Genomic DNA, 22,834 nt, shown 5'->3' with positions numbered 1-22,834 from the left:
ACGTTTGGTCTCCTCCAGTCAGCCGGCGGTTTCTCAGGTGTCAGATCTCCTGGCGCATGTCGCACATACCGAACAACTACACGAGAGCAGAGTTGAGCTTCACGTGACACAAACACGAGACGAGAGCGTTTTTTCGACATGCCACTGGATGGCGCCAGACGCGGAAAAGAGCTGTAAATCATTCAGCCTGGCTTTAATCCAGTGCAGGCAAGTAGCGAGGGGCTTGTGCTTGGAGCTTGTATTTGGGGCTTGCTCTCACTGTCTCGGGTTAATGAGTCTACTCAGCGGCTTACGTAATAAACCAGGGCAGTGTGATCCACCGGGAGGATGAATGGAGCCTGTTTTGGAGGACTGTGTCAACAACTACGCAGGGAACATGCTGTAGGACAGACAACTTGGCTACTTTGCCTCGATTTAGACGCGGCTGACGTCAATAATGACATGGATTCTTGCACACAAGCACAAGTGAGGAAATGCTGACACTATCAATAAATTGACACATTACTTTGAAAGAATGTTTGGAAACCCGATGGGAAATTTTCAGTCGATTTTTGGGACATTTGCAATAATATGTCTGTCATCTTGTATATTAAAATGTCAATATATTAATGTTATACCTAAATGTAAATTGTTGAATCTAAAACTAAATATTTAGCTATGTGTATGCAAATGAAAACCCGTTTATTGAGGTCTGTGTTTGTCACATAACGAATAAAGAAAGGAAAATCGGAATCTTTTCACATATCTTATAGTGATAACATTTCTTTGATTTAATAGACACATTGGGAGAAACATTACTTGACCCGTATTTTGAATTTCTGTGACCCCTGTACATGCAGTCCATCGGCTCCTCACAATAGGAAAAACTGCGACCCCTAGTGTTTGCATCCGGAAGTAACGTTTTGATGCTCCACATAAATTCCTTTATTGAACGACAAACATGAAGCCATCGTCAAGGGCAAATTCGACTGATAGCTTGATTGATACCTATGGCAAATTTATTTGAGACGTCACACTCGCTTCCGAGCTTTAACGGACCCAAAAAATCGGGAGGATTACTTACGGTCCACCTTATTCACTGGCTCATGAACCTTTGCGTGAATTATGGACGCGACTTACGTTAGCACATTTTTCTATTCGACAGAGCTATGGCCTCACTGATGAAGCTCCTCCCCTGTGTTCAATATGGGTTCTTGGTATCAACACACCACTAGATGGCGCCAAGCCAATATGATATTATCCTCAATTATGTATGCAGTTTTTAAAATAATCATTATTTTGTGGACCCCCGAGCTACGGCTCACGGAACCTTTAGGAGTCCCCAGATTCCAGTTTCCCAACCCCTATTTTAGATCAATATAAATCCCTAACTCCACCCTACAAGCATTCCAGGGAGCTGAAGGCCTGCAGCAACCCGATCCTTCCTCTCTTTGCTCTATTCAATGGACGGACTCCTGCAAGCATATGCAAGCTACGTGCAAGATGAGGCGTGCTGTGCATGCGCTGCACACTGTCCCATCCCCCCCGCCTGACGTGAGTCTGTGTTGTGTTCCTTCTGCTCCGGACTGGACTGTGCGTTTCGCAAGACATGAGGGCCAGAGGCGGTGGACAAGTGGGAAGAACCTATAGCCACCAATCAGACTTAAGAGAGTCCATTTCCTCTCCGAGATGTTGTTTTGATGGCACAGTGTCAGTATTTGCACTGTTGGTTTCGTGACTCAGCACGCAAGTGTGGAAAGTGAACACACCCTAACGGTTTTAGAGTTTTGTTTATGCCCTTTGGAATGTATTTTCTAGGAATTTAAGAACAACTGTGTCGTACGTTTAAATGGTTTGATAAAATGACTCAAGCACACACTGAGCAAGATAAGCAGTATAGAATTTGGATGCTTCTAGTTTTGGTTCACAAACGGAACCACATCAAACTACAAGAGTTTTGGCGAGACCTTCCTGGATGACAACTTATTTTCTGAGAAGCGTCTTGGAGGGATTGCTTCTAAGAAAAAGAATAACTGAGAGCACTGTGACCTTACTACTACTTGAGGAATGTATGCGGCTTAATTTGATCTTCTCAATCTGTGGCAGTTTTATGAGCCTTGCTTTCTATGTGCTGCATGTGAATGCATTTGCACATGCACGACTCCATGATTTTATATTTAGTCGATTCATTCATCCATTTTGTCTTCATTAAGGTCACAGTTGAGCTAGAGTCTCTTTTACCAGATTTTGGGCCATCTGTGAGTCTAAAATGTTTCCCTGCAGAAACCCAACACAGGCAGGCAAAGGAAGAACAGGCAAACTTCAGCTTTATTTGTTTACCAAATAGGATTCCTTGTCCCAAATGCCTAAACCTTGAAATAACAAATGTAGTTAGTACATCACCCTGGACGAGTCCAATGCTCTTTGAAAACCTAGAAGGTACTCTCAGTAAAGCGATCAATCCAAAGAAAACATTCTGGTTATCTCGGAATGATTGACAGAAAACACACAATCGTGCCACACTTCAAATAGTTTGTGAGTTGCTAGCTATAGGGGCCACCACGTGCGTGCGTTCATATTTTGGCGCTAACTGCAGACAGTTTTTCACATACAGTAAATTGACACATTGGTAAACAACAACCGGGACATAGCAAATGACAAGCATTCCCCGTCAGAGTTAAAAGCGAGACCCATATCCTCTGAGAGCCATCAGAGATGATATTGTTGTTAAGCGAAGCTATTTATGATGGCCTGCTTGGGTTTGACCTGTAGTAACATTGTGCTCCCCCCCCCCTCCCCTCTCCTGGCCCAGGCTTCGCTCTTCGAAAACGTTCAACACACTACAACGTGTGCTGCCAGATAGAAAGGGAGGGACGGTCGGCCTTATGCTTGCGTAATGTTTGCTACCAAACGAGTGGATGTTGGAGGGGTGGAAGCTGAAACAGGGAGGAGAGGCAGGAAGCCTCCAGTCACAAGACAGCAAAGTACTGAAAACAAGCCTTACATGGATTCAGCTGAGGCTCCTTTCATAAACAATCAAATGTATTGTGCACAGCAGGACAGAACAAAAGTTCATATTAAGGGCATGCCACATGTAGAGCGAATATATAATATGCATTTGGGTCAAAAAAAAAAAAAAAAAGACATTTTGTTGTACCATTCCACTGTATCCATGCATTCTAACTATTAATATGCTATCCCGAAACATGCACCTTAGTAAAATGAACTTTGCTTTTAATAACAGAATATAGCACGAGTATGCAAGATCTCCGGAATGTCACAATTAGCAGAAGTGCAGAGTATGTTTGAAGATCATCAGGTATCCTGAATTTCTTTCATTATCACAAGCATGAGATCAAGTTTCCACACGGATCTCAGGCGGCCTCATCATCAGGCTTCAAAATGTGCCACGTGCGCTTGGCAAAAACAAGAAGGTTGTAAGCACTGTCCATAACCCTCACCTAGTTGTTTAGCGCTCAAGGCGAGATTGATTTGGAGAAATCACAATTTGTAACCTCTGAGAAAGCATTTCTTGTTGAATCAAGTCCAGAAAAGTTCCATTTTATTTTTCTATACTTTTTTTTTTTTTTTCATAATCGTCCTCGGCTTCCAACGTAACGATAATCACTTGCCTATTATGACTATGCAAACTCTCGGCAAAGCTGTTAATATTTGTAGGGAAAACACTTCTAGGCCATGTATATACAACAACCAAATGATAAACACATAGAAGAAACAGTAACTACGCCCATGTACGTGTACTAAATACGGCACATCTTGTCTTGTCAAAAGGTCCTGTGTTCATTTCTGTGCATCAACTATGAATTACACTATTATTTAATATTCTCTTGCAACCTGTTGTCAACTAAATCCCCAAATTGAGGCCAGATACAACATTGTTAACTCGCTATCTAGCTAGCATCGGCTCTTCTTTCTTGGGTTGCTTCTAATTATTAGAACTTTATACTATTTATACTATTATACTATTAGAATCTAATAGTACTAAATTAAAATAGACCAAACAATAATTATTCTCTATCTGTGTGAGGCAATACAATAAATAACATGTGAGAGTCTACGTGTGTATTGTAGTAAAAACAAAAGGTCAAGGTAGCTGGGGTCATGTGCTTAGATACACTAAACCAAGATGGTTCAATGTCCATCTGACCAAGTTGACAGCCACATTGAAAAACATTCCTGTTATATGATGGCTCGCTTTGTTTCAACTCGTGGATCTTGTCTGTCGACATGTTGCACCAGCCAGCCAGCTAGCCAGCCAGCACCCTGTCGTTCCTCCCTCTGACGAGATCATAACAATGACAATGCTGGCTGGCTAGCTGGCTGGGGTGTGCTTTACACGTACTGTGGAAACGAACCATTGCTACATAGTCTGGTACCATTTTGTTTGTACAAACATTATCTTTGATTCTAATTCCAGTGTAGCTGAGCAGACTTCAGCAATGGCCACGTGAACGGCCTTCCAAAGAAAGATATCACCATCAATGAATCATCTATTGGTTGAATAGTGTATCTTTAAACTTCTTGCCTAATAAAATAATTAAAGGTGTCCCGGAAATAAGAAATGGAACGAAGCCACTGAGGTCCGCTTCGAGAAAGCACATGATTGTTTATGCTTGCTGATGCAATGTGAAGAAGTTAGGGGCGTGGCCGAAAAGGATGGGCGTGACCAAGGAGGAGTCAGCCATGAGGTTATAAAAAGGCTACAGCTGCTAGCTTTCCACCACCTTCCATATCCTTTCAATCGGCCTTTTCCCCCCACGACCGTCCTCTGCGGCTGTCTAAGCAGTGGCTCCAATCACGACGCTAACACTGGAGCTGTAAAAATAACAGTCGGGTAAGCGCATATCTTCCTTCTGTCTCTGTTTTTACTGGTGATTTCAAGTCAAACCTGTCGGGGGTTTTATTTTTGCGGTGAATGGTAATTGTATGCGCCACCAATCGATGGTAATTGGCTTTAAATATTATACAAGGGTAAAAAAAAAACTAATAACCTGATGAATTGTTTTTGATGTTTCGCATTGGTTACTAAAGATGAACACAAAACATTAAAAGGCAACTTTACGTCAAGCCCCTCCGCTGCTAGCTTGTAGTTTAGCACGCGTTGTTTAGCTTGTGGGCGAGTTAGCGCTACGTCGCAATTTTTGTAAACCTATTTTGAGCATAAAATGTGATGTTTCCTCTGTAAATTCAGTGGCATGCATATTATTTGTCAGATTTGGGTATTTCCAATTTGTTTTTTATTCCTTCACACGGCTAATTCCCTTTTTTCTTCTTCTTTTTTTTTTTTTAAATATATACTTTGCGTTACTTGTCAGCGTTCTAATTAACGGCATTGCGTGTTTGCGTTGTCCACAGGGCTCCGGTTTAAAGCACCGCAGAAAGCTGAGCCGCCCTCACCAGTGTGATCTGTTGCAACTCTTTCTGAAACACCTCAGTTTCGGAGAAAGTGCAATCGGATAGTCCAGACACCACTGCCGCAGCCGCCATCCAAAACGAATCTCCCAAATCGAAGCAAAATGGTGCAAAATAAAATCACCGAAGTCACTGGATTCCATCGCTCTTTTAAGGTTCGTCAAGTCTGTCTGTGCGCATGTATTTGTTTGCTTTATTGCACACGTGAGAGAACTGCTATTAATCAAACTATTTTTAATCACTGAATTTATGACCCTTAATGGGTAAAGTAGGGCAGAAGTTTTGCTCCAGCAAGTTTATAACTCAATTGAGGTATGATGTAGGCCTTGAGTTTTATTATGTTTTAGACAGGATAAGCCAGTTTCCTCTTGTTCCATTCAAACTTGGCACAGCTGAGCCAAGAGAGTATTGAGGAAGTTGTTGCTTATTTCCAATATCTTCTTCCTCAGGGCCAAAATCCTTTTGCGACAGATGGCTTCACCCAAAATGGATCTCATCTTATTGATTCATCATTTGATTTTGATTCCTCCTCAAGGCATGGTGGGTATTTTTTATTTTATTTAAAGTGGCCACCTCCTAATTTTGATGCGTTAGTTTTCGAGTGACCCATTTTGTTGTGGCTGCATATTTATCACCTTTGTACTAATGTCCTGCCTATTGTGACAGACATACCTTCCAGCCAGCCCATAGACATCCCAGATGCCAAGAAGAGGAACAAGAAGAAGAAGCGTTGCAGGGCAACAGACAGTTTCTCTGGACGATTTGAAGGTAAAATCGTTTTTCTGCGGACAGCGTCTTGACGTCAAATTCCCTCGAATGAAGATTCAACTCTCGTTCAACCTCTCGCAGATGTGTACAGACTGCAGGATGAAGTACTCGGAGAGGGTGCCTATGCCAAGGTGCAAACGTGCATCAACCTTATCACCAACAAAGAGTATGCTGTCAAGGTAAGACATCACAATTGTGTTTTGATTGCAAAGAAGGATGTTTCAACTGACATTGGCTGCCACATGATTCTCTTTGTGTGCCACTGCTGCTCTGGAATTAGCTGCAGTCAGCAGAAACTCCCCTTGCTGTTTTTACATACAGCCAGCCACTCACAGAGTAGGGAGGGATATATACCCTCCCTCCCTTTCTCCCTCCCATTCATTCCACTCCTACTGCGTGCAGAGTTGATGCTCAGAGCGAGCGAGAGAGAACATTGTGTGCTGCCAAAACAAAACCGTCATATAGGGGAAGAGGGGGGGGGGGGGTTGTAGGCGGCGCTGGTTGAACATTGTCACCAAGAATGTTTACATGGTTTTATTCCTCTCTGCAGTTTTTTTTTACTTTTCAAGACACGCCTTTATCCTGTTTTGAAAACTGCATATCCTCGCACGAGGAAGCGAAACATTGGAAAATGTTTATTTCTGCACCAGTGTGAAGAGTGCAATGTTTTGCTTGAGATGAATTGATGCAAGCAAGATGTTTAAGTTGAGCAAATATAGTATCCGTATCATGGAAATGAATAATTAAGATGACTCGAGGCAAGCGTTTGGTGGCGTGACCAGGCTCCGTTGCTATTGTTTATACTGTGACGCCACTATGGATGATCCCCGGGACTTAACTATTCTGGGGGAGGAAGCGTGTGCAGTAGGTCACTTGCTTGTTGAAAGGGGAGGGTGATGGTGGGGGGCTCAGACAGCTTCTGCCAGATGTCCCGTCTCGCAGCCCCCCCGCCCCCTAGACTGGAGAGTTGCAATTGTAACAAAGCTTCGGGCTGTGCATTTTTAACACCTACCTTGTCAGATGGTTCCTCAACCCACTATTATATATTCAGCGTGCTATGGACTGCACTCCGTTATAGTGCTAGTTTGAACCGCCGACTCTGATTTTATGAGCGCAGCGCTCTTGTCTGTGCATTAATCCTAGACGCATGGCTTGAAAAGCAAGTGTAATCCAGCTACCAGGAAGAGAAACGCACACAACATCCATGCAAACAATAACTGGCCACGACTGGAACATTCAGGCTTTAGTGTCAGCAGTCTACCGTTCTCTTGGCAGGGCGCTGGACGGACAGACAGACGAATGGATGGTGGGCCCCTCGGTGGTTAAGCCCCGCATGGCAGAGCGCGGTTATATTTAGACGCTTTTATTTTTACCGTAAACAGTTTGGGATTAGCTCACGGAATGTTTCAAAAGAGGAATACTTAAGCGCACTTGAGATTTAAATAAGACTGACACACGGTGCTCAATTTAAAGATGCTCGGTGACTTTGTTGGTTATCTTTGTTTGTCGGGTAGCGGGCAAAGTAGGTTGAAGTAACTTTGGAAGTGTGTCACGCACGGGGTGGGGCGGGGTGGGGTGCGCCTTTTGGCAAAATCAAGGCCTGCTATTAACTTGCCATGGCATATGAAATGTGTGTGCTGCAGTGGGTTGGTGGGGGCATTCCATTCTATATCTGCTCTTTATTTTGAACTACTCTTCATGACTTGCTCCCCCATTCTGAACCGAAATGTTTTTCTCTTCCAGATAATTGAAAAAATCCCCGGCCACAGCCGCAGCCGAGTCTTTCGCGAGGTGGAAATGCTCTACCAGTGCCAGGGCCATAGGTAGCCATCACAAATCAAATTGGATCACTTTGCTTGGATGACACTTTGCCTGACTTGCTCTCTGTTTTGTTTTAGTAACATCCTGGAATTGGTGGAGTTCTTTGAAGAGGAAGACAAGTTCTATCTTGTGTTTGAAAAGCTCAGAGGAGGTCAGTGAGTTGGAGCTTCATTTTGCATGGCGGCTTTTTGTTGTTGTTGTAAGTAGCTGATGTATCTGTGTTTCCGTCTCCTATTAGGCTCCATTTTGGCCCACATTCACAAAAGGCAGCACTTCAGTGAGCAGGAAGCCAGAGTTGTCGTTCAGGACATTGCTAGTGCGTTGGACTTCCTGCATAACAAAGGTAAGAAATTCTCTCTCTTTTTTTTTTTTTCTTCTTGCTTTTACTGTTTACATTTGCTCACCAATTTGGCTTCGATGCTTTTTACCGAAACATGACTTTTGGCTTGTTTATTTCCAGGAATGGCACACAGAGACCTCAAACCTGAAAACATCCTTTGTGAAAGTGCAGACAAGGTTAGTTGTTTTTTCCCCCGAATTTGACAATTTGTCTGTCTATTTCTTCTCATCTCTTATTCCTCTGTCAGATTTCCCCAGTCAAGATTTGTGACTTTGACCTGGGCAGCGGAATCAAACTTAACAGTGACAGCTCCCCCATCTCCACTCCTGAGCTCCTCACGCCTGTAAGTTCATCATTAACTATTTGTCACGTTCAATAAATGATTGTGCTAATAATATGCGACATATGGCTCAATGACGGCGTCAAGCACGCCCCGCTGCTGACTTTTCCCGGCCTGGCGGCGTTCTCTTATCGTAGTTATGCTATCAGCCTGCTAGATAGATATCCTTGGGTGTAAGGTACACGTCCTACTTATCAGTTGTAAATACCCCAGAGTTTGAGGTTAGTATTGTTCACCGTTCCTCTCAATGCCGAAGCAGAGTGGCGTTGATATGTGGGATGCGCCGCCATGTTATGCTTCTGGCATTTGCTATGTGTTGACACAGACAGTCTGTGTGTACGCGATGGATGGATGAGAGCAGGTGAAAGGAGGGGGGGGCGGCCGGGGGCAGCGCTTTTAGCCCGAAGGAATGTTGTTTCACTCGTGGTAACTTCATCTTCCTGTTGAAATCCATCATGGAGAGCCATATAGATAAGATAATGTGCAGATATAGTTATAATAAAACAAGTGAGCCCACAGCAAAGGTTTTCGGAAGTCTTGGAAGGATAGAGAGGAACTGCCAAGGCCAAGTTTTTGTTTAAAGAGACGCACACAAATGTGGGAGGCAATATGGAGACATCCACGCTGTCTCTGCTTATTTAATGCACCATGACCACAAGACTACATTTTTTTTTTTCATACCAAAGATATCAAGGTTTTTAATCCTCCCCTCCCATACCTAGCAACTGAGATGTGATTGGTTGAGGTGTGTGTGAGGGGGAGGGTCTCCCTGTTCCTGTGCCCGAGCTGTCGCTGCATGGGTCTCGGCAACAATGTTATCTGATTTTCATTTCTCTGCCCCCAGTCATGTGTGCAGTAGAAAAATATTTACATCCATAGTTTTGCATCTATTGCATGTATCCACCCTGTTATTTCGGATGTATTTTTCTGATGTGCGGTATTCGGGTGATGGCTAGAAGCGGAAATGAGGCGTTGCGCAGGGGCAGCCCCATTGAGCTAAATTTAAAGCACTTGTGGCTGCTTTCTTAATGGCAAGTCAGTCCCTCTAAAAGCTCACCAGGTAATCTTGTTTACCGACCTCAGAGCTGTGGCGTCATTATGGGCTGACTAGTCACATGGTCGCGGGAAAGCCCCAGCTTGGGTTGCGTCGAAAAAACTTTGCGGGTACGTGACACACTGCTTGTGTGAGTTTCGTGTTAGCCCCTCGTTCCTGCTGCTGTCCGCTGGAGTTGCACGTGTACCAAGCTAACCAAAGTTTTATTGAATTGTATTTTTGGCCTGCCTATTTTTTTTTTCTCTCTCCCAAATATTGTCTGTGGATGCAGGCTTTCCAGACATGTCGATGGTAGACGTGTGGGGGTTGGGATTTTTTATTTCTTCTCCCTGCGAGAGAAGCAGCTTTGTTTGAGCTCAGATTCCTGCGCAACACGTATCATGTTGAAATTATGGTAGAGGAGGAGCTGCCTGCCGGCTGGCCGGCCAACGGGGATGTTTTGCAATAGTCTTGCTCAATGTAAACACAAGACAAGGAGGGATCAGTTGGCCTCGGTTTCCAAGCCAAACTGTATTTGAAAAAAATAAAATAAACTGGCAGATGACATCTGGCACTATTGAATTTTCAATGAAGCGTCTTGTAAACTAGTGACCTGTCCCCCCCCCCCCCCCCCTCCATTAAGGCGTTGGTGCTTTTGTGTGTGTGTTATGTAAGTGGCTCAGCCCAGTCTGTGGTTCTGCAGGATGTCCAATCCTCTTTGCTGAGCTCAGTGTTTGGCCTAATTTCTGTCTTGGATACATAACAAGGCAACGTCAGAGTAGAGCCTGCCTGCCTGTCCGCCTGCCTGCCTGCCCACCCGCCCGCCTGCCTTTGACCTCAGTCCACTGTTTACTGTGTGCAGCTGTATGGTCCAAGTTGTGACTCAATGTTTCTGCAAACCTGCCCCATTTGATGCTGTGCAGGGATTGTTGCACAACATGTTTTTACTTGCCACACAAAGAAAAGCTGCTCAGTGCTCTTTTTTTTTTTTTTATAACTGGCCCATCCTTGTAGATAAGCATGTGACTCTTCTAGCTCGCCCCAGTTTACGCCTCTAGCTTCAACACGAGGTGTCAGCTAAACTGAGGAATGTGGGGAAAGAAAAGATTAGACTCTTGATGTTTGCCAAGCCTGCAGCTAAGCGTGGTGTTTTTTGTTCCCCCCCCCCCCCCCCCCCCCCCCCCCCCCCCCCCCCCCCCCCCCCCCCAACAGTGCGGCTCGGCAGAGTACATGGCACCCGAGGTGGTCGAGGCCTTCAGCGAGGAGGCCACTATTTATGACAAACGTTGTGACCTCTGGAGCCTGGGAGTCATCTTGTACATCATGCTGAGTGGTTATCCACCCTTTGTGGGTCACTGCGGGGGTGACTGTGGTTGGGAATTGGGTGAACCCTGCCACAGATGCCAGGTGAGCTTGCGTAACAATAAAAAAAAAAAAAGTAATTGCTCTGGATTTTCTGAAAAATATGATGATTCTATATTTCTCTGTCCATAGAACACCCTGTTTGAAAGTATTCAGGAAGGCAAATATGAGTTTCCTGACAAAGACTGGGCTCATATCACCTCAAGTGCCAAAGACCTTATATCCAGACTACTGGTTCGGGATGCCAAAAATCGCCTTAGCGCTAGCCAGGTGCTGCAGCACCCCTGGGTGCAGGGGGTGAGTAGCCATCCAGCCATTGTGCTACTTCTGTGAATCAGGATGTGTCTTTAAATGCTCATGTCTTTTTTTTTTTTTTTCTCTTAGGGTGCATCTGACAATTTGCCTACTCTGGTTTTTCATCAGAGGTGAGGCAGATAGTCGGCGGCCATGCATGATTTTGATGCGAAATACTTTTCATTTGCGCTAACATTGGATTCCTTTTCCTCAGAAACAACAATGCGAGGGATCTGACGTTCTTTGCGGACAAGGCCATGGCTGTGAACCGGCAGCTGGCCGAACGGGACGGCATGGAGGAGCAGAATCAGCTGGAGACCCCTTTTGTGGTCACGGCTGCCGGCGGCTCTTCCGTGCGCCTCTCTCCTCCTTCCAACTCGCAGCTGGCCAGGCGAAGGCAGCGCGGCAGCCAGCCCAAGGGCGGCCCCGTCTCTGCCGCCGAGCTGCGTCAGCTCTTGGCCCCTCTTGTTATTGTGGGGGACTGTGCCTAAATTTTCCTCCACGTTGACCTCAGACCTCCTGCGAAGACCTGCTCCTCCTCCTCCTCTCCCTGCCTGTCTTTGACTCTAGCTGGCCTCGGTCCCCTCGCCATTCAGGCTCTTTCTGCCTCGTTGTAAGGGGGAGACCGCAGCTCTTGTTGTAAAATGCCTTTTGACCTTCGGCAGCACTTGTGAAGCACATCAGCCTGGAGATGTCTCGGTTTTTGGGGAGGGAGGTTAAGTGTTTTCTAATTTAATACACCCCCTCCTTTCAACACTTAAGTTTTAAACTAAACTAAGCTCAGACACCAAAGGACAATCTTTCATGCTGCTCCCCCCCCCCCCCCCCCCCCACGTTACAACTGGATCCACTGTGAATGAAGTTGTTTGGAATGTTCTCTTTGACTGTATGTATCCGCCGCACCAATGGTCAGTCTGCACATACATACAAGCTTATGCAATATGCCAAGATGAAGGTGTACCGAGGGGTGCTGGAAGAGCTGCAAGCCAATGCTGTCTGTGCTGTGCTGTGCCGTGCCGTGCCTGGTGGTTAGTGTGTCCAGGGAGTCGCTCGCAAAAAGCTACAGTATTTATTTTCCTTTTGTTCTTCACTCAAAAGCAGAATGCGAATTTTGCTCATAAATTCGGTTTGGCGGCGACTCAATTAAAGCTCCAAGAGCAGAGAATGTTCGTACACGGCCAGCCATGATGTAGAAGTTGCCGGATTGGCGGTAACGCAGATCTAAAGTACGTATTACTATTCGGTCGACTAGAGCAGTGTCTGGTATGTTGCTATGCTCGGAATAATGATCAGTCATTTTTTTTTTTTTTTTTTTTCCTTCATAAAGAATTTGTCTCATGGCCACACCTGGCGCATATGGTTTTTCATTTTTGTATTTTTTTTTTTTTATATATATATATATGCCATTAATGTGTGCATCAGTGCTAACCTTCTTTTTGGCACTGAAGGTTAGAATTCTCTCTTTCAGGGTTTGAAAAGCACATTTTGGCCAATGTGACCTCGTCATTCAATTGAATACACTTATTTGAACCTTCAGCATTTTTAATGCTTTGTCTTATTTTTATTGAGATGTTGATTTCCAATTATTGACATAATTGTAAACAGTTCCCCACCCCTCCCAAAAAAAAAAAAAAAAAAACACAAAAAAAAAAAAACATTCCGGGAAAAAAAAAAAAAAAAGTCTTCCAGAAATGTGTAGCGGAATTATGTTTACCTTATTTTTATTTTTCCATGTTAAAAACTCCATGTGAATGTGCCACTTTTTTTTTGTCTTTAATTTTTGTATGGCTTTTTTTATTATAATTTTGTGCTTGTTGATTGTCATGGAGGTGCGGTTGAGTTCAGGTGAATTACCGGATGGTTTCCTAAGTTTGTTTAATGTACGTTAAGTTGCGAGTATGCGAATTGGCAGAAGTTTTAGTTGAGCTGGAGCGTTCTTGCCCAGACAGCATTTGTTTTTCCGTTCACGAGTTGGCAATAATTGTTTTAATTCTCGAAAGAAGTAAAAAGTTAATTGTGAGACTGTGATAGGCAGTGAAAAAAAGCAACGAAGTCCGTTTCACGAAAGAGGCTTCAAGTCATGATCTGGCACATTGGAACGTGTCATAACCCAACAGAACAGACGGCCGGCCATCTACTGGCAATGGTACTCGACAAGTGGTTACCTCCATTCTGCTGATAACAGGACGCTGAAATAGCTTTCCAAATCACCTCCAGATTCATCATGGGATTTTATGTCTTATAATAAGACTTGAATTTGTATATTCACTTTCTTCTCTATTTGGGAACCTACTTTGCTAAATCGAACTGCATTAAGTTGATGGATGATTAAGGCAATCTTTTGGAGCTTTTAAAACTCCGGATACAGTTCAGTATTTTTTTTTTTTCTTGTCTCCTTCAAACATCACAAGGTTTTGGACTGGATTTTATATTTACAATCAGAATACGCACACAAAGGGCCATACTCAATCATGACTGGTGTTAGAGTTCTTGGTCATGATGATTTTTGGTGAAATGGCAGTTGTTTTAAAACTGTCTCAGGGGGAGAAAATTGGATTGTTAGCCTCTCACGTTTTATGTTTGTCATTTTGACGTACAGGAGTGTTTAAGTCTTTCGTTAGAACAGTATCAACCCTTCCTGTAATTTCAATGCAGTTCACAGGCCAAAAAAAATAAAAAATTCAAGACAGCAATACTTTATCAAAGCCTTCCTAATTGAACTTAAGTGTGAGGTCAACAATTCTGCCTGTGGCAGAAGGACAGTCCTTAAAATGAGGCTTGGGAGCCAATGCCTGATTTTCTCTACGCCCTTTGGGGAAGATGTTAGGACTAAATTCATCCTTAGAAATAGAACCCCATTTTGATTTAAGATAAGCACTTTACTGTACCATGTGAATGATTGCAGTTCACTCAAGGCAACACTTGTTCCAACAACAGTTGTTTCAGAATTTTGTACTGTTTTTCTAAAAAAAAAAAAAAAAAAAGGCAATAAAATGCTTTTAATAACTCTCGTGTCTGCGTGATTTCTATTAATCGTGCTCATTCATTTCCTGTAAAGTAGGAATCAGCTGGAAATCAGATACAATCTGATTTAAGATAAGCACTTGTGAATGATTGCAGTTCCAGAATTTGGCATTGTTTAAAAAAAAGAAAAGAGGAATAAAATGCTATTAATAACTCACAAGTCCACGTGATGTCTATTAATTATTGTGCTCAATGATTTCCTGTAAAGTAGGAATTGGAAACCAGATACTTGGCATGTGCTGTCTTCTTTCGTGCCGGTTTCACATTAACTAGTATTATCTTTTGGCCAAGGCTGAGTGAGGCTTGTTTGCCGTAAATCATCTTATCAGTCACACTCACTGATATTTGAGCTGTGTCACGTGTCCTCACTTTTCCCAACACTCCCTGTACCTGTGACTGGTTCCACTTCTCATCAGACATCAGAATGCCACTGTGGGGTTTTCCACAGGCCTCATCATACATGACTGATGCAACCTGTTGCAAGAGCTAGTATCACCTTGATGAAAGGAAATGACAAGCTCCATCATGCCACAAATATGGAATGCTGATAGAAATGTACATACTCTTAAAACTTAAAATTGAACTGGTCAAAAACAACTCATTTTAAAAAAAACGTGACATTACAAAGAACTGGATGCCCCTTCCAAAAGTGGTCAGGGAGGCTGCCAAGAGACCACAGCAACATTGAAGGAGCTGCAGGAATGTCTGGCAAGTACTGGCTGTTGAGTTCATGTGACAACAATCTCATATGTAGGCAATAGGGAGGCCATTGACCAAGACCTAAACTTGTGTACTGTATCTGTCCAAAGGTAAGGTTGAGAACACCTTTAGCACTTATTCATTCTATTGATTATGTTGACTCTTAGCAGTAAGAGGCAACATTTCCAACGAAACGGTCGTACGGTGCATATTGAAAAATTATATAACAGATCAACATTCCTGTATTTACCGTACACTGTGTAAGTTCGTAACTCAGAAAGCCACTTGATTGCATAACATGTTTTTGGGCAAGACGTCTGATGCAACCGCTCAGTGACTTTTGTGCAGACTTCAATGGGCGTGACTGAGCCCCAACGTGGATTGTCGCCCTCTTGTGGACATTCTTAGTTCACGCAATGATTCACGTGTACACTATAGTGTACGTGTGTAACTGTACAATGCCTTACAGAATTGACGACCAAAGGACCTCCTGTGAAATAAAAAATGATTCAAATAAGTGTTGGCTTTTTAAATCCCTGCACCTCTATGCGTCCACACACGCAAATTTCTGTCATAATATAAACATTACACGTGATTGGATAAATGCTTTAATATTTTACAACATACACGATTAACATGATAGAGAGTTTCTTTTATAATTACAAAGTTACAAATAAAACATTTCAAAATTAAATGATCAAAGAAGGAAAGTCGTAAGAACACGGATAATCTTGCAACACTAAACTACGCAACAGTTTGTTAAACTTCCGCAACATTTTGCTATTTCCCGTCAGCCCGCGAGAGCGTGACGATTTATGACGTCACGTGAGAGATCACGCGAGACTTCATTTCTGCCACCAATCCAACATGGCGCCGTAGGGACGTTGTTATTGTCCTAGCATTCAGTCGAGCTTTGTTATATCGCCCACGAATGAACGGAAAAGGCCACAGAACATTGGCGGGGGCATGAGAGGAAGATTTGGGGATAATGCTGAGATCAACCGGCTTCTTCCGTGGGCTTGACTGTCCGTTTTACGCAGAATACGTTGAAGGCAAAGGCAGCGGCAATGGGTGCAACAGACCCTACTGTCACTTCAGGCACAGCCAGCAAAGACGGCAGACCTACGAGTGGGCTGCTGTCGAAACTAATAAGATCCACGCCGCCCAAAAAGGTGACTTTAATCCTAAAGATACTTCTGGTCAACCGTTCGGTTTTGAGGACACGTTTGGAAGTTTGCTAACGAAGTGGAGCACTACAAGCAGTTTCCCCAAACGTACAAAGACGCCCTGAGATGTTCACCGACACAGATATGTCAAGTGTACAGATTTTGACAACAGGAGATCCAAGTTGCTATGAGAAATGTTTTGAAATTTTCAGTTTTGATGTGGGAGATGTATCAATTAAAGAAATATTGTGTGTTGGATTCTAAGAGTGCCTTGATTGTCTTCTTGCAGAACAAGGCTATGACCCTTTCAAACCTGAAGTCGTGCGACCTCAAGAGCCTCGGAATGGAACTTTGCCTCATTCCAGCGACTTCACCGGTGCTCTGGAGATGGTCAACAAGGCCATCGAGGAGGTCCGCAATGAAGTGGAGAGGGAAAAGAAGAAGCTGTGTCAGATTGGGGACGAACCATATCATCCCAGTGGAAGGACAAGTGCGTCTTCCTCTGACGGTGTTAAAGGTCAGACAGCGGCTACACACTTGGCCTACGATCCCGGCAATTATCTAATGACGTCGGGAGGGTACAACCCCACCCCCGGGAGCAGCAAATACACTCTGGATTCGGGCAGTCGAGGAAGCAATAGCAACTCCATGGAGTATGTTCCCGCTTTGGTAAAAAAGGCTCCATCTCGGACACACACCCAGAGAGTCCCCTCTCCGCCCCCAAGTCCACAATACTCCAGCAAGACATCTTCCTCAACTTGTAAATACACTCTGGATACTTCCAAGCCATCTACAGACATGGAATACGACCCGCTCTCCAACTACTCGGCAGGGATTGCAGCAAAGCGGAAAAGTGACGGCGCCGTGTGCAATATTATCGCAGAGGGCAAAAAGAAACAAAGACTCCGCGCGTCCGACGACGCCATTTCCCCGTCTGTGAGCAAAGCGCAGCGACAGAGCGTCGACACAAACAAGTACACCATCTCCGACTCTGACGCGGAAAGCTCCGGAACCGAGTACCGACCGACTTCGCTTAGTAGTCTTCAGCTGAAAAAAGCCAACAGCGTGACAAAAGTTGGAGACAGCGTGGGCAAGGATAGGAAAGAGGTGGCTAAAGGTGCCCTCGAAGCACTGGCACAGAGGAATAAGGAGCACTTGGAGACGGGGGAAAAGCTAGGCCCGGAGAAGAAAAAGATAAGAATCGAGAAATCGGAGAAAGCAAAAATAAACCAAACATTTCTTCTCAAAAAAAGTAGCAAGGATAAGGGCAAGGAGTCTCTGAAGAAATCTGAGAAAAAAGACTCAACAAAAAAGGAAAACAAGAGTCACGGTGATAAAAAGGGCACCGTGAAAGTTAAGACTCCTGATAAAAGAAGCGATGAGAAGATTCATTCCAAAACAAACTCCAGCAAACGAGACAAGGAGATGGAAAACCGCGCCAAGGAAAGCGGCAAGAGCAAGGAGCAAAGCAAGCAGAAGGAAAGGAAACATAAGAATGGCCAACTCCAGGCCACTAAACGAGACAAGGATGGAAAGAATCTGAGTAAAAGCAGCTCCTCTACCACCAGCGCAAAGAGCAAAGCCACTTCGGCCATCAGCAAAGAGAAAATCAAACACAGCGCCAAGAAAAACACCCCCAAGACCAAACAAACAACTCTGAGCCACGCCGATCTTTTTGGCGACGAGAGCGCAGAGGAGGCGGAACCGATGGGACCGGACGATGATGACGACGACGACGAATCGGAAGAAGCGCCGCTTGTGAGGAAATGTGCTGACGCTTTGAAGAGGGGACAACTCACTATGAGGAAAGCCTACGAGTTGACTCTGTCTTTCTCCGAGAACGAGGACGACGGAGCCCCGGAAGGGAGCGCCGCCGACCCAGACGCCACCATCGACTTGACGCTTTTCCAAGATGACTTTGACTTTGACTCGGATCCTATGGAAGAGTGTTTGCGCATCTTCAACGAATCCAAGGATGTCAAGAAGGAAGACAAGGGAAGGCAAGCCAAGCAGGTCAGCGCTCTTACCTTACCGACATTTTGCTATTTTCATCTCAGCGCTAGGTTGTCACGTGTCTGTCTGTCTGTCTGTCTGTCTGTCTGTCTGTCTGTCTGTCAGCCATCCAGAGATTTGGAGGAGGACACCACTGAGAGCACTTTAACCACTCTCTTCCCTGGTCAGAAGAAGAGAGTGTCACACTTTGCTGCCAAACCAAATGTAAGTTGACCCACAGTTGAGGATGAGCTAAGCAATCAAACAAATAAAATATAATCATTTGAATAATGTCTTAAGAGTGAACCTACTCAGGATGTTGAAGGTCATGTCTTTTTCTTTTGAATCAACTTGTTTTTTTGTTTTTTTTGTCAGACGGATGCACCTTCAAAGAATGTCGTCCGGTCGCACAGGAGACCCACGGCTCAGGAGGTTTGCTATCAGCGCTTGCAGTTGGCGCAGCAGCAAGCTGCTCAGCTCGCCGCTTCGGTCAAACCACAGAGCACACCCAGCAGCGGCTCTTCAGGAGAGAAGAAGAGGATCGCACACCGTCCCAACCCCTTGACAATATCCTCCAAGGCCACAAGTATGGCATGAGAACCCATGCTTTGAGTCTTACTCATATTAAGCACGTATTTGCCCAGAACACAAGGAGGTTGAATGATGAAAAATTCCTGCAGGTTCTCAAGATGCCAAAGCAGCCGGAAGCCTCCCTGTGAAGAGCCAAACCACAGCCGGTATCTTGTCAAAGACCACGTCCACCGTTGCACAAAAACGAGTGGCTCACACACCCACCCTCAAGGTATCTTTCATCTCTAGAAGGTTTTTTCCAAATACTCCAATCAGGTGGTGAAAATCCGGATTCTTTATGGGGATTTAATACCAGATGGATTGTGTGTGTGTTTTCCCTCAGAGTTCTTCTATGAAGCGTCCCATCATCCCCGTTGATTTTGGGGCCAAAGTCCCCAACATTATTCGCCAGCGCTACCTCAACAATTTCATCGACGAGTGCATCAAATTTTGCCCGTCGGAGGATGTTGCTTTCCAGATGGTAGGAAGATCTATCTCGATTGCTTTTCCTTGACGACAAATGTTTTTTTTTCCTGTCAGGGCCTTGACGAGGAAAAGCTAGTCTATGACCGCAGCAACACCAAGAAAATCTATGTCAATCTAGCGGTCAACACGCTGAAGAAGCTCCGTAACAGCAGCAGCAGCAGCAGCAGCAACAGCTCTCGCTCCTCGCCTGCCATCATCAGTATGTCACCACTGATGTCACACACTCATGGACATGTAACATGCACTGACTCATTTGTCTGTGTTGCTTTACAGAGGAGGCGGCGGCTTTACCTCCTTCCAGGAAAGCCCAGTCTCATCAAGAAGTTCTAGGAGGTCGTCTCGCAGCTACCACCAGTTTCACTGTCAATAGGATGGGTAGACAGCTCGAGGAGAAGCTCCATGGTGAGGCCCTTTCCTTATTTTTTGTGTCAATGATCTTATAGTACCTTTAAGAGCAATAGACCTTTGAGTTGAACCCGATGTTTGGGAAGTGTCAAACAAATTTCATAGCGTATTATGACGGAAATGAAGAGTGCAGTTAAGGTAAGGCTGAAACTGAGAACGTACGATCCAAACGAAGCACCAAGATTGCACAGATAAAAATAAAAAAGCTGATATTTGTGGTTGCACTGATCTGAATCAACCTTTTGCTCTGCCACACTTTAGGAGCATCGCTTTACAGGAAGCTGAAGGCATATTTGATGACAGAGGAACAGCTGCAGGAGCACGGATACCCTCGATTGAACCCCAACGCTACAGGGAAGGCCGTTATCTACAACCTCCCAGAGAAGAAGGCCGTCACGGACCGTAAGTATTAACTAGAGCCATTGGATCGAATTTGATGCAGGTGTTCATTTGGGGAATCGAAATGTACATTCCGCCAATGTTTCCTCAGACTCCTTTTTTTTTGGTCTGTTTGTAGCGTTTAGCAAGATATGCTGCCGATGCGGTGCAGAGTACCAAGTCAACGTCAAGGGGAACTGTATTCGCAGGGAAGAGTGCGCTTTTCACTGGGGACGTTTACGCAGGCAGAAAGGTAAGGTGCTCCTCATTGCTCCGTCTCCTTTACCTCAAGTCCTGTCGTGGCAGTGGCCGGAGGCTGGGAGACCATGTACAGCTGCTGCTCCGGGGCCGTGGGCTCGCTAGGCTGCCAAATGGCCCAGGTATCCTCAACTCTCTGAAGCTTTTCAAAGCCAATGGATGAATGGATGAATGGATGAATGAATATCCACACTGCGCATCTATCTCCTCAGCAACACGTTCAAGATGGGCGCAAGGAGTCATTAGATGGCTTTGTGACCACATTCAGCAAAGATCTCCCAGGAGATGGCAATGGAGGAGTGTTTGCCTTGGATTGTGAAATGGTAGGTCAATCGAAATGATTATCTGATGTATTATTTGGAATTGCTTCGTGCCGACTGAAAGCTTTTGCCTTGTTTTGCGTCCTCAGTGTTACACAAAGCAAGGCCTGGAGCTGACGAGAGTCACGGTCATAAACTCCGACTTAAAAGTCATCTACGACACATTTGTCAAACCCGAGAGCAAAGTGGTTGACTTTAACACACGGTTGGTCGACGCTCCAAATCGGGAATTTAGCCGCTTCTGGAATGATGATGATCTGCCAACAAAAAGAATATTCAAAAGTGTTTTTGTTTGTTGGCAGATTTTCCGGCGTGACGGCAGAGGACTTGGACGGCGCCACCATCACCTTGAGAGATGTTCAGGCTGTGCTGCTCAGTATGTTCAGTGCCGAGTCCATCCTGGTGGGACACAGCCTGGAGAGCGACCTCCTGGCTCTCAAGGTAGATTCAATCAAATTGGGCACACACAATTGTAAATTGGAGTATGAACATATTGAGGAATGACAGACACATCTGTGGGCAAAACTATTTCAGCTGATTCACAGTTCAGTGGTAGACACAGCCATCGTGTTTCCTCACCGACTCGGTTTACCCTACAAACGTGCCTTGAGGAACCTGATGGCCGACTACCTCAAACGCATCATCCAGGACAGCGGTGAGAGACGTTGCACACATTGAGCGGCGTTTTGGTTGATGACAATGATTAGCTTTTACACAAAAATACCAAATAATCATTTTTTGACATTTGATAAAGGACATTTCAAATGAGTGCAGATTTGTTCTGTCCCATGCCCATTAAAAGCAGCAGCGGCGGCGGCTTTCATTTCCGCTTTTACAGTCGAAGGCCACGACTCCAGCGAAGATGCCTCCGCCTGCATGGAACTGATGATGTGGAGGCTGAAGGAGGATGCAAAAGTCAAGAGATGACCTCACGCCTAAGAAGGACATTTGTTGGAATGGGTAAGCCCAGTTTTCAGGCCAGAAGCACCTCGCCAACGACGGAGAGAAGCAATAGAAGCGAGCCCTGGTTATCAGTGTTACCTCCATTGATAATTCACGTGCGGCCTTTGAGGCGTTTTTAACGTCCAAAGCCAAACAAATTGGACAAAAAGTCCACACGAGGAGGATTGTTGTCATTTCTTTGGCAGGCCACATTGCACTAGAGAAAAGCTCTTGACGTGTCTCAAGTGCAAGTTCTTCATCTGCGTTAACACGCGTTAACTTCACTTATTCCCTATCGTGGTGCGCCTTTGGAACGTTCCCACGGAAACGCACTCGCTGTTTTTTTTCGACATTGCGCCAACGTCCCCTTTGTAAGGCTCATTTTGGTCACAAAAGCGTGACTTACCTTATCATTATTTGTTCATAACTATTTAATATATTGACAGTATATCACTGTAGTTTTCAGTAGCATCTCTGTCATGTGCTCTGCATGTATATCAGGACATTTCTAAGTTTTCTATCAATATGAAGTAAGTACCCTGTTGTTAGGTTGATCAAGACACACCCAATGCTGTAAATAAGCTCAATGCCCTTTTCTTTTGTATTTCTGTATTTTTGCTCATTTTTCTTTTATATTAAAAGGGTATTAGTAGAAAAAGGTCCATCTTTTTCTTTTCTTGGGAGGAGACAGTTGTATCCAAGTACAGTGCAGGACCTTTCCGTTCTCTGGACAGACAGCAGGTGCAGCTGCTGTAAACCAACACGTGACAAATGGGAGTGAAAGGCTAAAGTGAGAGGCCCATCCTTTGCCTATTAAGCATGTCAGGATGTATTTCCCCCAAGCAGGGCCAGAGAGCCCAGGTATGAAAAGAGCCAGATAGCTGGGATCAATAGCCACACAATGTTGCGGTGACAGCGAGGGGCCGTGGGGGGGGGCTTCCTCGTGCGTATTTCACTGTTGCAGAGGATTTCTGGAACAAAGCAGCTTAGAGAGGTCGTCTTCATTATCAAATTCGATTAATGCACGCTTTTCTCTCACCTTTGAATGGTGTCGGGATTACGTCGGACCCCATGCTGAGGGACGGGGAGCTCAATTATCTCTGTGTGAGTCTGAGCAAAGAATCGTTTGACTCAACTTTTTCCATGATGTCACGTAGCAATTTAATGACTGCTTATTTATCTGAGCAGTGTGCGTGAACTTGGTCAAATTCTGGACTGTGTCAG

General features: G+C 44.7%; 2 protein-coding genes across 2 annotated transcripts; both read left to right on the top strand.

The window, feature by feature from the left end:
- The first annotated feature begins 4,682 nt into the window (after positions 1 to 4,682).
- mknk2b (MAPK interacting serine/threonine kinase 2b) lies at positions 4,683 to 14,377 on the top strand. The gene is made up of 14 exons (XM_085927863.1): positions 4,683 to 4,834; positions 5,356 to 5,567; positions 5,862 to 5,952; positions 6,079 to 6,180; positions 6,262 to 6,359; positions 7,924 to 8,003; positions 8,079 to 8,152; positions 8,240 to 8,344; positions 8,462 to 8,517; positions 8,589 to 8,684; positions 10,927 to 11,121; positions 11,209 to 11,373; positions 11,461 to 11,501; positions 11,585 to 14,377. Exons 2-14 carry the CDS (start codon positions 5,517 to 5,519, stop codon positions 11,859 to 11,861), a joined length of 1,431 nt encoding a protein of 476 aa, XP_085783989.1. The 5' UTR covers positions 4,683 to 4,834; positions 5,356 to 5,516; the 3' UTR covers positions 11,862 to 14,377.
- A 1,553-nt stretch (positions 14,378 to 15,930) lies between these two features.
- rexo1 (REX1, RNA exonuclease 1 homolog) lies at positions 15,931 to 22,272 on the top strand. The gene is made up of 16 exons (XM_085928672.1): positions 15,931 to 16,265; positions 16,549 to 18,272; positions 18,378 to 18,476; positions 18,627 to 18,837; positions 18,932 to 19,053; positions 19,165 to 19,302; positions 19,362 to 19,506; positions 19,581 to 19,709; positions 19,974 to 20,114; positions 20,230 to 20,343; positions 20,397 to 20,470; positions 20,561 to 20,671; positions 20,758 to 20,873; positions 20,971 to 21,109; positions 21,203 to 21,323; positions 21,507 to 22,272. The coding sequence occupies exons 1-16, from the start codon at positions 16,082 to 16,084 to the stop codon at positions 21,593 to 21,595; spliced, it is 3,657 nt and encodes a 1,218-aa protein (XP_085784798.1). The 5' UTR covers positions 15,931 to 16,081; the 3' UTR covers positions 21,596 to 22,272.
- The last annotated feature ends 562 nt before the right edge of the window (positions 22,273 to 22,834 follow it).

Source organism: Syngnathus leptorhynchus, chromosome 13, assembly GCF_054491065.1.
Source record: "Syngnathus leptorhynchus isolate UIUO chromosome 13, UIUO_Slep, whole genome shotgun sequence".
Taxonomy (NCBI): domain Eukaryota; kingdom Metazoa; phylum Chordata; class Actinopteri; order Syngnathiformes; family Syngnathidae; genus Syngnathus; species Syngnathus leptorhynchus.
The sequence above is the reverse complement of the archived record's forward strand: the minus strand, read 5'-3'. Positions and strand labels throughout refer to the sequence as shown.